Here is a 13,576-nt window from a genome sequence, read left to right on the forward strand (position 1 = left end):
CGGCATCCATCCTCCAGCCCAGGGATCAAGAAGTAACTTCCACTTTTAAGTCTTATTACTTAAGAAATACATTTAGGCTGTAGCTGCCACAGAGAGTGATTCCTTTGATGGACCTGGGAAAAGTAAATCGAAAACCTTCTGGAAAGGATTTGCCATCTAGATACTATTAAGAACATTTGTGATTCATGAGAAGAGATCAAAATATCAACATTAACAGGAATGTGGAAAAAGTTGATTCCAACCCCCAGGGAGGACTTTGAGGGGTTCAAAACTTCAGTGGAAAAAGTTAACTGCAGATGTGGTACAAATAACAGGAGAACTAGACCGAACTGCTGCAATCTCATGACGACAACTGTACAGATGAAGAGAAGTTTCTTATGGTTGAGCGAAGAAGTGGTTTCCTGAGATGGGATCTACGCCTAGTGAAGGTGCTGTGAAAACTGTTGGAACGACAACAAAGGATTTAGACTAAAGCGGCAGCGGGGTTTGAGAAGACTGACTCCAGTTTTGAAAGGCGTTCTGTTGAGCGTAAAATGCTGCCAAACAGCATCGCGTGCTACAGAGAAATCATTCGTGAAACGAAGCGTCAACGCATGTGGCAGACTTCACTGTTGTCCAGTTTCAAGAAATTGCCACCGCCACCCCGCCTGCAGCAACCACCACTGCAATGAGTCAGCCGCCACTGGCATCGAGGCAAGACCCTGCCCCAGCTAAAAAATTCATGTGACTCTCTCTATTGCAATATTCACTCTATTTCAGTGGTCTAGAACTGAACCCCCACCATCTCTGCGGTCAGCCTGAACAGAGATCTCCTTTTTAATGTTTGTATTGGACAAAGGAAAAGTACACAAATGTAAAAGCTGTCCATTCTACATCAAGAGACGTAAATCCTACTGGAACCTGGTCAAGCACACAGCCTTCACAGAGTGCAAAAAGGTCTTGATCACACATTTCCTATTTTCAAAATAATATCATTCCAAAAATGCACATCTGCCTTCCGTCACCTTGAGAAACACATGCACACTTCCTTCACATTCGAATAAAAAGAGCATTACTATCCCAGGCAACCGTAAGTCCTCCTCCCCCCAGGGGACCGACCATGGCAGGTCCCTGGTGAAACTAGAGCGCCGTTCACTGAGAGACGTTAGAAGATTAAGCAGCTTTGTTTGAAAAGCCGGTGCTTTTCTGTGTCATGACTAACCCCACAAGCCGTTCAGCCACTTCAGCTTGAGATTTTAGAATCCCTTCATCAGAAAACCCCGCTCTGTCGGGGTGCTGTGCCGAGGAGGATGGTGGCGCCCGCCTGTCTTCTCCAAGGTGCCGTGCGTTATGACCCCTCAACAAACTGTTTTCCTTGCCTTGTTGGAGCAATGGCCCCTTCTCGTTCGGAAAACGTAAACGCTGCCTGCGACGCCCACAGCAAGTGCCCTCCAAAAAGCAAGGCTGGGAAGTACCACTTGCTGGGCACACCCCCTCAGCAGGGGCTGTGCCCGTCGCTGCCACTGATAGACGGCCCTGCGGGGTCTCCAGCAACCTACGCTGCCCTGTGTCACCTGTGAGGAAACAGACGCCCAAATAGGTTAAATCACGGGCCCACGGGCCCACGGCTACTAAGTAGAAAAGGCAGAATTAAAACCTAGGCCCATGCAGCCCCGGCCGGGAGGCTCAGCTGTTTGGAGCATCATCCCATACACCAAAAGGTCACGGGATTGATTTCCGCTCAGGGCACGTACCCAGGTTGCGGGTTCGATCCCCAGTCGGGACATGTATGGGAGCCAGCCCATTGATGTTTCCTCTCATACGTCAATGTTTCTCTCTCTCTCTCTCTCAAATCAATAAACATATCCTCCTGTGAGGGTTAAAAAGAAATCGAGGCCCACTCAACTCCCAAAACCTGTCATTTACCACCTCCTGGGCCTACTTGGGAGATATGGGATGAGAAACAGCAACCTTCATCCTATTACTTGCACATTTCTTAAAAGACAGACAAAAAATTATCCGAATCTCAGATTGTTCCTGAAGGAGTTACCGGGAAGGAGTTCGGTGAAGAGTCAACAGGCAGATGATTCCTCTGTGACAGCAGAGAGCAAGCTCTGCCCCAGGACAGCGCGGGGTGGCCTTGGCAGGGGGTGAACTCGCCAGCTCCCGGAGTGTTTGCGCGGCGACCTCTAGGGGGCGCGCTAAGCGCGCGGTTGCCTTCCCCGCGCCTGGTCTGGTTGCTCAGGCCTTCAGCAGAGAAAACCTCCACTTGTCAGAGCTGCTGGCGTTAGAAATCATTACTAACTCATCTTTCCCAATTTCTCAGCTCTCTCACTGGAAGACGTGGCCTGGGAAAGGTGTCAGAGAAAGGACTAAAATTGAAGCTGAAAAAGAACCATGGAAAAATAAGGGAAAACCACCCTCTCTTTTGGTTATTCTCTGTCGAAGGTCTTTGCTTTTCCTAAAATGACTGTTTGAGGCCACAGAAGTGGAAAAGGCCTTAAAAGTACATCAAATTAACTTTCAGGGTTTTTTTTGTGTGTGTGTGTGTGTGTGTGTTTTTTTTTTTTTTTTTTTTTGGCTTTTAAAAAAGCACTGTTCTTCATAAAGTACCCATGAAACTGAACGCTTAGTGGACACTAAATAAGACAGAGATAAACGCTAAATTGTGGGGAAATTACCAGTCATGTTAGGACACATGGAGCTTGCCTCTTGGGTGCTCTGGTGAGAATAAAATGGGGTGCTCCCTGCCTCCCTCCCGTTATGAACCTTCTCGGAGACCTGTATCCTATAATAACCTGAGTCCCTCTTTCTCTCACACACGGCCCCCTCAAAAACCTCCAGGGCCTGGGGCAGAGACCCGAGGGATTCTGGGCCAGGAAGCAGGAGGAGGGGTAAAGAGCTAGAGTTCGGTGTTTTCTACATGATTCAAATGCCCCGGAGAGCCAGGCTGTGGCCAAAGGAGGAAGGTGAAATGGCAGTCACCAGGCACATGCTCCACCAGGACATTTGGAAAAATCAGGGGCCTTTGGAAGGCGCGCACCCTGGCCGTGGTGGTAGGACTTCAGGGTAAGGAAGACCGGGTGAGTCTGCAAAGCTTCTCTGGTCCTTGGATACACCCTGCTCAGCGCAAGAAAGTGAAACTTGGGAGGAACAGGGGGTGAGGCAGCGTGTGCACACCCCCACCCCCGCTTCACCGGGCTAAACCCCTGGAACATGGGCTCCCCCAATATGCAGGCAGGTGAGAGCCGGGCCTGGGCCACCCTCGCAGCTCGACCATTGACACACACGTGGCCCAGGAAATGCTCACCTGGCCCATCGGTCATAAAGCTGTTGGCTAAAATTTAAAATAACATTCAACCAGGAGACCAACGGGAATGTCATAGTTAAAATATAGGGTATGGTGGAATAAAGGCAATACGATAAATACATCTGCAAAGCCAGTTGCGGAGTTATATGCAATGCTTGAAAAATATTCTTATTAAAAAAGACATGCTGAGGTGACCACTATAAAAACAGTAACTCAGATTGTTAGTTTTTTTTTTTTTTTTTTTGAAGTGTAAGACATTTTTAGAGAGTTTCAAAAGCATAACTACTCTAATCCACTGCTGGTTAAAATGGAAAATCCTCAAAGCAATGAGGTAATATTGAAAGCCCTAAAAATATTTATGGCAGAAACTACAGTTCCACAAAGTTATCTTAGTATCACGATTGTGGATGTGCATAAATGGGGGGCAAAAATGTTCATTATAAACCTGATGGCAGTTTCAAAGCTCTGAAACGCTCGGAAAAAAAGGCTTGGTTAAATAAACTGTAATACATCCAAATAATGAAGAACTCCTCAGCAATAAAAAGCAGTACATGTTGAGTGATGTGGAAACATTCTCCAAGACAGTTCCCATGAAAGACAAGTTTTCCCAAATAACACATAAAGCATGATATCAACGTGTATAAACATTAGTATTTGTATATTCCAGGAAACAGTATTTGCAATTATAAAATAATGCCTGGTGCTTTAGAATCACCAAAGCCCCAATCTCATTTTTTGTCATGTGATAGAGCTGAAAATGGAAACCCAACTTCACATCTACAGAACTTGAGCTTAATCAGCCCAAAGTCACGCAGAAACATGGTGGTAGTAAAGGGAAGAATAAAACAGATTTCTACTCAGGGCAAGCTGTGTTCTGATTTGCAAACTGAAAAAAAGAAAATCTCGCAGACATCTTAGCCTTCGTAGCAAGACAAAACTTTCAGGAAAATATCTATTGCATACATCTCATCGAGGCTGAACTTCAGGAGACCCTCAACTCGATTTTGATATGCAAGCGGTATGCGCACGTGATCCAATGTCTAACCCAGGGATCTGATCCACCATCCACTTCACTCAAAACAGAACCTTAAGCATCTCGGGAAGCAGACGGACTGAATACAAGCCTCCAGGCTAACTGCTCTTGGTTACACTTAATCAGAGCTGAATAAACAAACTCAGTATTAGTCACACTTGTGCAAGTTATTCCATTTCACTGCAGCCAGGAGAGATTTTCATGTGATCCTGTTTAAACCAGCGAAACATCTGGAAGATGTGAAAATGATTCTGTAAGGCGCAAGCGGACCACACGCTCGGAGCGGCTGTCAGTTACGCGGCCGAGGTCAGCCCCGCGCTGCTGGGAGGACAGAGGTCGCCGGGCGCGGTTTACTTACAATGAAGCCAAGTTTCTTATAATCCCGGGTGTACATGGACTTGCGCTTCTCCATGCTGCCGCTGCTGGCGTTTGGTTCAGACTCCGCATCAAAGGCAATTCTACGAAGTTCAAATATGATGTCCCTCTGGGCCTGCAGGCGTTGGGGAGAAAAGAAGAGAGGAGAGCGGCTTTCATTGTGCAGCATTACACACACTCCGTCTCCCCGGGGGGACATGAATCACTGCACTCTGGAGAGAAAAAGAAACAGCCAGACGATGTCCAATGTGGTGAGTGTGGGCTCTGCCACTCGTTCTCCTGGTCAGCCCTGGCTTTTCTGCACAATTATCCTCAGAGCCAATCATGTGGAATACTTACGTCAGTTGTCTGAAGTTCTTAGGGAAGGCCCACATATGATGACAGGCTTGGGGCTGGAGAAAGCCAAGTTCAAGAACCTGGGCTACTCACTGTTATAAACACCGTGAGAGGCACAAAAGGTTTAAGAACAGTATTCAGATGATGAGGGAGCCCTGACTCCACTAAGAACTGCCTTGGCGGAAACAAACCCTTACGAATGGTTAAAATGGTAGATTTTATGTATATTTTACCATAATAAAAGAGACACTTTAATTAAATACAAAGGAGGGTTTCCAAACAGGGAGGGCTGTTCCCGCTAGGATGCGCCGCCTTCCTTCACTACAAGTCGTGAGATGACAGCCTCGTTCTCTGGGATGGTTGCCCTGGGCCTCGCCAGAGTCCGGGGCGCGGGAGGGGCTCTCTCCAAGCCTCTCCATCACTCTCTGTCGCATGGCCTCGCGCCATGAAGGAAGCGCCACAGCGGTTACACACTGCACATGTGTGTGCACATCTGCGATCCATCAGGCCCTCACGTGCCAATAAGGAGGGTCTTCCTTTCCAAAGCTGCAGCACTATTTAAGCTGAAAATGTGCAACAGCAGGCCGCCCAGCTGTTTCTTCTCACTCTGTCCCCTCACACTCAAGTTCCCCAAGGCCTTTTGGATGGAGACAGAAACTTTTGGGCCCAACAAGCAAACACCCAGGGAGAATGGGTCTTTCCAAATAGCCAACCAACACCAAGGCAAGCCCAGAAATCAAGTACGACCTGGGGCCCCCTCCTTTGGACGGATCCCTGGAGAATGGAAATCACTTCCTCAACCTGCAGAATCATATCACACAGAGCTACCAATTGGCCCCAGTTATCTGGGAACTTGACCAAAGCTATTACCATTGAGGGTATTGAGCCAAGGGCCAAGGTTAATGGCCGTGGAATGTCAAGCTTTCTTATCCAATACAGAAAGAATGCACATGTGTCTGATGTGTAATGAAATAATCCACTCATCTTATTTCCTGATCCCAGATTCACCTAAATTTTAAATCTGAGATGATAATAAAGTAGTACTATCATCATCTGACATGACCTGGCTTCAGAGTAGCCCAAGAAAAGACGTTTATGATGACACACTGTCAGCTTCCTGTGCCTTCACTGCTGTCTCCTGAGCACCCACCTGGTCCTGGGGGTCCATCTTGGTCATCATCCTGTCTTCCAGGAGGTTAAAGATGAGCACCTGGAGCACGTACAGCTGATGTGCCATCTCGTTGTTGATGGCCCGCTGAGCTCGGATGACGTGCTGGGGAGATGGTTCACAAATGAAAATTCAGTAAAAAAAAGAAAAAAGGAAAAGCAAACAAAAGTCAACTCCCATCATTACACGCCGTAGAATCTCCGAAGTCCTCACTGGGAGGCCTGGGGAGGCGGGCTAGCAGGGCTGTGCTTCAGGCGAAGGGCAAGGAAGCCTGGGGGCCCTGGAGCTCCGATCTGTCCCAGGACCCAATTAGGTTCCTAGATGTTTAGGCCAGACACCAGGAAAAACCCTATTCTGTGCAGGGGGGAGTTTCAAAGGGGGCCGCAGGAAGCGCCCTCGTGACGTCGGCCCTAAGAACCCAGAGCAGGCGAGCCAGGGGCGAGAGAATCTTTGTGAGAACGGTGGCCTGCCGCGGCAGAAGCATCCCGTGCACACAGCACAAGACGTACGCACGTGCCGGTGAGCGTGTTTGCCACCCTCTCACTCAACAGCTGTCTCGGCAGGTGACTCCAATTCTAAATGGGGACAAGTTTCAGAAGCAACACACACAAGCAAAGCACCTCTCAGGCCTGTGGTTCTTTCACTGTGGAAACTATTGGGAGACCACCCGCTGCCCCCATGATGTGGTGAGTGGATTCATGGGCGTTACATCAGTCACCTATTAATAACTAAATGAAAAGTAAAGGGAATACATATAAAAGGAATGGCAGGAGACTAGATAGGTGGGCATTTGTCCCCCTCCACCGAGCTGGGTCTATCCTACATCCTTTCCGGCAGAGACAACGCTTGTACCCTCAGCATGACTGGTCAACGTGTGGAAACAACCGTTCACGTCAGTTATTTTGAATAGACTTGACCCAACATGTCCTGCTGTCTGACAGAACCTTCTCTAGATGTGTCCAACCTGGCATACACTTGAACTCCACACCCTGGCTGTGAGCACAATGTTGAAACAGCCAATTAAAGGGGGTGGAGAGAGAAGCATGAGGGCTAGAAGGAAGTCACAGAACCTAAACAATGGAGGCCGAGGGGGTGGGAAGCTCGGCAGTGGGATGGGAGGGTGGAGCAAAACTCATATCCTTCAACTTCCAGCACAGAATGTTAATGCATCGCATAGACTCCGTATCCATCGTTCACGGGCATGGACATTTAAGTCTAATCCATTTTGAGTTTCTTTCGTATATGGTGTCAGAAGGTGGCCTCACCTTCCCATTTGCAACAGCGTGGATGGACCTAGAGTGTGTTGTGCGGAGTGAAGTCAGTCAGAGAAAGGCAAATACTACGTGATTTCACTTACATGTGGAATCTAAAAAGCAAAATAAACTAACAAAACAGAAACACAGGTACAGAGAACAGACTGACAGTTGCTAGAAAGGAGGGGGATTGGGAAGCTGGGTGAAAAAGGTGAAGGGAGAAAGAAGTACAGACTGGTAGTTACAAAATAGCCACAGCGATGCAATGTACAGCATACGGAATGTCGTCCATAGTACTGTAATGACTATGTGCGGCGCCAGGTCGGTATGGAAATATCAAAGGATCACTTTGTCAAGCACATGATTGGGCAACCACTATGCTGCACACCTGAAACCAATAAAAATAATACTGAACGTGACCTGTAATTGGAAAAAAATACAAAGCGTATGGGGTGCTAACGTATATGGATATCTATTTCAGTAGCAACTCAAAAGCATCGGCATTCCAAGTTCCTGCCAGAGAACGCCTTCCTTTCGGCCTCCAAGCCTCACAGAAGAAGTCCCACTGAGGCAAATGGATCCTTGGGACAGGGAGGCTGGAGTGACTGCCCGGCCTGTCGCCGGGCGTTCTACCTTGGGGGCCACACCCCAGGCTGATGTCAACACGCTGCGGTCTGCATCCCACATTTCTAGTCTTTCCTCTCCCCCTCAGCGCCCGCTGCAAAAACCCCTGCCCCAAGCTATGCCTCAGTATTACAGCTCCCACTTGTACTAAGAACCAGTATAAAAAGTAACCATATTAGGAAAACTTCTGCAAGTTCTACTAAACCTTTCTTGGACCTAGGATCTTCTCCAATGCTCTACCAAAACCCAGTTTGGATTCCAGGGGGGAAAATATGTCATTCCCCAAGAACTGGGGTACCTCTTTTGTCAAACAAAGAAAATTACACTCATATGGTTTCTCTTTATCCTAGACAGCCAGAAAGTTTAAAATCAAAGCTGATGACAAATTGTGGTTATTACTATGGGCTTTGGGTCCTAGAATATTTATTTTGTTTGCCCGCATACGGTTTTTAATTTTTAATGGCCTCACTCTATTGGAATGCATACACGCGCACGCGCGCTTGCAAAAACTCCAACTTGGAACCAATCACACATGCTTCTTTCAGCCTTTAGTTGAAAGTCAAGTAGCAGATAAGGTCCCAGGAATTCTTGTTACTTCATTTATTTTCAAACGTTCGCAACCTCCTTCCCACCGAGGTTTCTGCTCACATGTGCACTGCAGGGGTGAGTGGTTCCTGTGTTTGCCTTTTCTGTCTTTCTCTTGTAAAGGGGCCCGGGAAGGGATGCAAAGACGTCAGGACTTCTCCCAGCGTCTGACGTGTCGCCAGCTAGCTCCCTCATTAAAAACAGCGTAAGCTCAAACTAGACGTTTTGAGTCACAGAGCCCCTGATTTCCTTAAATGTAACTTTTCACAAAGCTAAAGCCGCAGTGAGGAGACTAAACCTGCCCCACCGAGAGATTCCCAACCCTTCCGCCCAGAATGCCTCTCTCTCTAGAGCAGTGAGTGACAGGGACCCCTTCCTCCACGCAGAGGAGGCCATTCCTGGGGGAAAGCCTGGCTCATTCCACTTCCAAAAGCACACTGTTTCCTGCTTTCTAGTTCCTCCTGCTTCACCCCAGAGGCAAGGCCCAGAACAAACCACAAACTGAAGCCCAAAGAGCAGAGAAATAAACAAATGCACCAGACCACTCCTCCCCAACCAAGCAGACACAGCACGTGAGTACTCACCGTAAGGATGATGGATCGCAGCTGCTTCTGAGCCAAAATATTTGCCATCTCCTGTTGAAGGAAAACACCCCCCGAACCCACAAAATGATTAGAAGTTAGAAAGGTCCATTTCAACGCCATCCAAAATGATTTGATCCTGAGGTGCACTTCAAAACTGGATATCAGCAGTATTTCTTATGGAAGAATGGACTCAAAAAGGCAGTGGTATGGAAATTACTTGTTGAATGTTCTGTTTATAAAACAAAGCCATGTTCAAAAGCAAAAAAAAAAATCTGGCAACTGCAATCAATCTATCTTCCTTCCTTCCTACCTCCCTCCCTTCCTTCCTACTTCCCTCCCTTCCTTCTTTTGACATTTCTTCCTTCCAGGAAAAGATGAATGCTGACTAAAAGTCAAGCACTGCAGATGAATGCGCTGGTCCTTGCTTCTGTTGGACGACATATGTCCAGAGAGCTTTGTCTAGACAACCCATGCCTGCCCTATGAGCATCGGTAGCAGAGAAACATCACTCTCAAGACCTAAGTCTTTTAAATGTCATCTCAATCTGTGCAAAACCAAAGAGCAATCAGTCCATAGCCCAGGACTTGAAAGTGGCCTATGCAAATGAACTGAGTGGCTGGAGTTCTGGCCATGGACAAACACCTGGGCCGACGCTCAGCTCCAGAGTCAGCCCTCACTTCTGCAAGGCATGCTCGGTGCTGAGGCACAGAGATTTGGGGGTGACTTTATTACATGAAATGATTCACAGGTGACCTTTCTAAATATTGACAAATATTTAGTCACCAAGGGAAAATTAAATGGCTGAATACCATCTTGTTGCAAACATGCAAAAATAAAAAATACTGCTCATATTCAGGAAGACACTGGAATGTGGTTTTGGAGGGGGGGGTGTTGCATTTTTAATGTTGCTACTCTTACTGAGCAGAGAAGTAACTAAACTACGATTCAAAGGCACAACCACAAATTTGATCGAGGTTAAAATCAACTGGCAGGAAGCAAGGAGGACCCGGAACACAGCGGGGAGGTGCCAGGGCAGGTGCGCAGGCAGGGCAGGCAGCGCCAGGAGGAAAGCTTGGGGCTGGCTTAGTGCCGACGAAGGGAACGTGGGGACTTACAGTCAGAGGACAATCAAGGATGTCAACACTGCTGTCTACACCAACCTAACAGCGTCACCGCCACCACAGAAAGGAATGCAAGCAGGAGAGAAGAGGGATGGAAATTCAGAGGATCTGTTAGAGGTGACAGCTGAACGTAGCACCCCGGCCAGCCCACTGCGCGGAGGAGAAGGGTGCACAGACACTGCAAGGTGTTCTGGAAACGCTGGATGGCACAGAAGTCAAAAACCTAATCCTGCGTCCTTTTCCAACGTCTTAAAAGCAAGGACACATTCGGAAACCAGTTAATAGCAAAATCCACAGGAACCTGCCCTTCCACGTGCATAGAAAATAGTGATTTCTTCCCAATCAAAATAAAAAGGGCCATTATTCTTTTTTCTTAGACCAGACGAAAAATAAAAGACCCAAAGCGTTCTATAGTTCTTTTAATTTCTCTTCTTTATAAAAATAAAATCGTTGCCACATAAACAAGCAAATAAACAACAATATTCTCTGGGTCTATTCTAGCTTATTGATTTGTAAAATTTTAAACTAAGTTAGAAGAGACAGTATTTTTCCAACATCTGGAGCAACTGCAGTACCTATCTGTTTACATTATCTATCTGCTGCTTAAGACAATGGTCACCTCAAGGATACAGACAGTGTCCTTCTCGTCTTATATTCCAAGCCCAGAGCTCCGTGTTTGGCAAAGAGTAGACAATAAATGTTTAATAAAAGAATGAATAAGTGCTTTCTACTACCCTCCTCTAGAAACATGAGTTTGGTCAAGGAGGAAAAAAAATCCTTGTCCTCGGCATGCATTTCCTGGGCCAGTATTAGGGAACTGTTTGAACAAACAATTCCACAGAGAATATTTTATACTGTCAGGATGATATCAAGGTATAGGAAAATATAAATATGGATATAGATATATCTTTATTTTAAATATAAATGACTTATTTAAAAACTAACTTTATTTAAGTAAAAATTGTCTCCACTGACAAATTTAAAACAAACAACTTGCAGAAATTATATTCAAGCCAAAAAAAGCTTCTCTATTCTGCAAAACATTTTTATGGCTATAAAGACCACAGGATTTAATATCTGGTCAATAAAAGATAAGAATTATGGAACTTCAGAGTAGTACATATTGACTTTCTTAAAAAAGCTTGTGTTCAAATTTCTGTCAAACTAAAGTGGATTCAAATCTGGATAGAGATATTGACAGGGAGAGATGTCCACACAACCTTGTTTCGTGTCTAAAGCAGTTTACATAAGCAAACCAGTGCGCGCAGTGTGAGCAGGTCTGGTAAAGACAAGGTGCGTGTGGGGGCGCCTGCTCGGGGCACAAAGCAGGCAGCGGTGCCGCGGGCGGCACGGGGTTGGGAGCAGGGCCAGCGGGTCTCCCGCTGGGGGTGTGATCTTCGGGGTCTTGAAAACTTCTCCCTTTGGAATCTGTATTTTCTGACCTTTCTACCAAATCTTTGGACCAAAGAGTTTTTTTTTTTTCTTAAATATGCTGATCAGAACCATAAATATTGGTAGAGAAATTTGGAAGGGATTTTGCCAACACGTGTGGCAAAATCCCATTATTATTATTATTTTTTTTTGCCATGAAAATAGTAAGATGCATAGTGGCAAGTAGCTTAAGCAAAAGCATCTTTACTGTTATTTTTATTGCAAAGACTAAATGACTCATATAACACTCAAAATTTTCTGATGGATTATATGCACTCTCTCTTAGTTGAACTGTTTTCTTAAGTGGTTTAGTGTTATTAGACTGCCTATTGTGATTTATTATTATTATTAATTATTATTGCAATATATGGCCAGGTGTGTCAGCTCAGTCCCATATGGCCCAATTTTCCAAATAAAAATTTGATTCACAAAATCGAAAGCTAGTGGTATATTGGTATTCCATTATCTTTTCACTGGAGTCAGTATAGACTGGTATCTGATTTCCTGCTTTTTCCACGGTCACGTGACTCCAGTCCAGCCAATAACCAGCAGTTCCGATGTAACAGGAAGATACAAAGCACAGGCGTCTTCCTCGTGTCTCCATCCAGAGACCCAAGCGGGGTCACCGCACGTGGGGCGGGCCCGAGCTCAGGGCCTCTGGCCCAGCATCCTCTCCCACAGGGGCCGGGGCGGCCCTGAGGTCAGGCCAGCGCACAGCCTCTGCAGCCTGCGTCCTCCGGGCGTCCACACACTGGCGGTCCAGCCGGGCTCCCTTGGTCTGGCCTGCAGGAGGCTCACGCTTCTCCGAATGACCAAGCTCGGCCCGAGTATGTATAAGCTGCCTGGTCACTGGCTGGGCTGCTAGGAATTATCGTGAGCTCAGCCTTTAGATAGAAATACAAAGCAGCAGCCCCCCATTTAATGGGGGGGCCCTGCAGCGCCCCCCCATTAAAATCCAGCCCGGTGTGCAGGCAGGGCCCTCCAGGCTCCGCCGACACCGGGCCACACAGACGGGAAACTCCGACGTCGCTCCCCTCCTTGGGCAAAGACTGCCCCCGGAATGAGCAAACCAGGCACCCTCATATTTAATCGCTGAGGTTTAAAAACCTGGACAGTGAAAAAAATAAAATTAAAAAGATAAAATACTTGACACAGTGTGCAGTTGATGCCAGCTCCCTAAATTCTGCCAAAACACCACATTGGTGACTCTCCTGGAGTGTCCCAGCACACCTTCTGAGCATTGAAAAATTGCATATTTCCACCCAGTTTTTACATGAAGTGGACGGTGACCAACGTAACACAGTACGTTACACTGACGTGAAAAAACATGAATAGATTTTGAGATATGAACCAAATTTCAAGACAAAAAATTCCACTTCTTCCACACCCTCCCCTATAATGAGTCTTTCCCTGGCTGAAGAAAAACCAAAGATCGACAGACGAAGGAGAGCCTCAAAGCGTGGGTCTCGCAGGGGCAGAGAGGAGGGGACGGGCCGCCCGGGCCTCCCAGCCACGCCCGCACACAGGCAGCAGACGCATCACGGGGCACAGAGCCCCTCGGCCACGCGACCCGTTACCGCGATGGGGGGCAGCAATCTGCGTGGTCCGTCCCGGGCCAAGCTGACACCCCCAGGGTCTCAGTTTCCTCATCAGAAAAGTGGGACAACGCCTTCCTTGCCCCAGGAAGCATTCAGCGAGATGACAAGGCCACAGGGTCACAGGGACTTCTGCCTCTGCTTTCTCCAGAGCCTGCAGAGCGGCCACTGTTTCCAGTCTG

General features: G+C 47.1%; 1 protein-coding gene across 4 annotated transcripts in view; it reads right to left on the reverse strand.

Annotated features, from left to right (window-relative positions):
- The window catches only part of ELMO1 (engulfment and cell motility 1), a 456,019-nt gene that overhangs the window by 260,907 nt on the left and 181,536 nt on the right, over positions 1-13,576 (reverse strand). For 3 of the 4 annotated variants that reach the window (XM_054571360.1, XM_054571362.1, XM_054571359.1), the window contains 4 exons: positions 10,363-10,407; positions 9,248-9,298; positions 6,184-6,306; positions 4,681-4,812 (listed from right to left, as the gene is read on the reverse strand). In XM_054571360.1, the coding sequence (XP_054427335.1) occupies positions 4,681-4,812; positions 6,184-6,306; positions 9,248-9,298; positions 10,363-10,407 (351 nt within the window). The remainder of the gene's footprint in view (positions 1-4,680; positions 4,813-6,183; positions 6,307-9,247; positions 9,299-10,362; positions 10,408-13,576) is intronic. The other variant, XM_054571361.1, reaches the window with a different exon arrangement.

Source organism: Pteronotus mesoamericanus, unplaced genomic scaffold (assembly GCF_021234165.1).
Source record: "Pteronotus mesoamericanus isolate MK-2021 breed Mesoamerican mustached bat unplaced genomic scaffold, CSHL_Meso_final contig_220, whole genome shotgun sequence".
Classification (NCBI taxonomy): domain Eukaryota; kingdom Metazoa; phylum Chordata; class Mammalia; order Chiroptera; family Mormoopidae; genus Pteronotus; species Pteronotus mesoamericanus.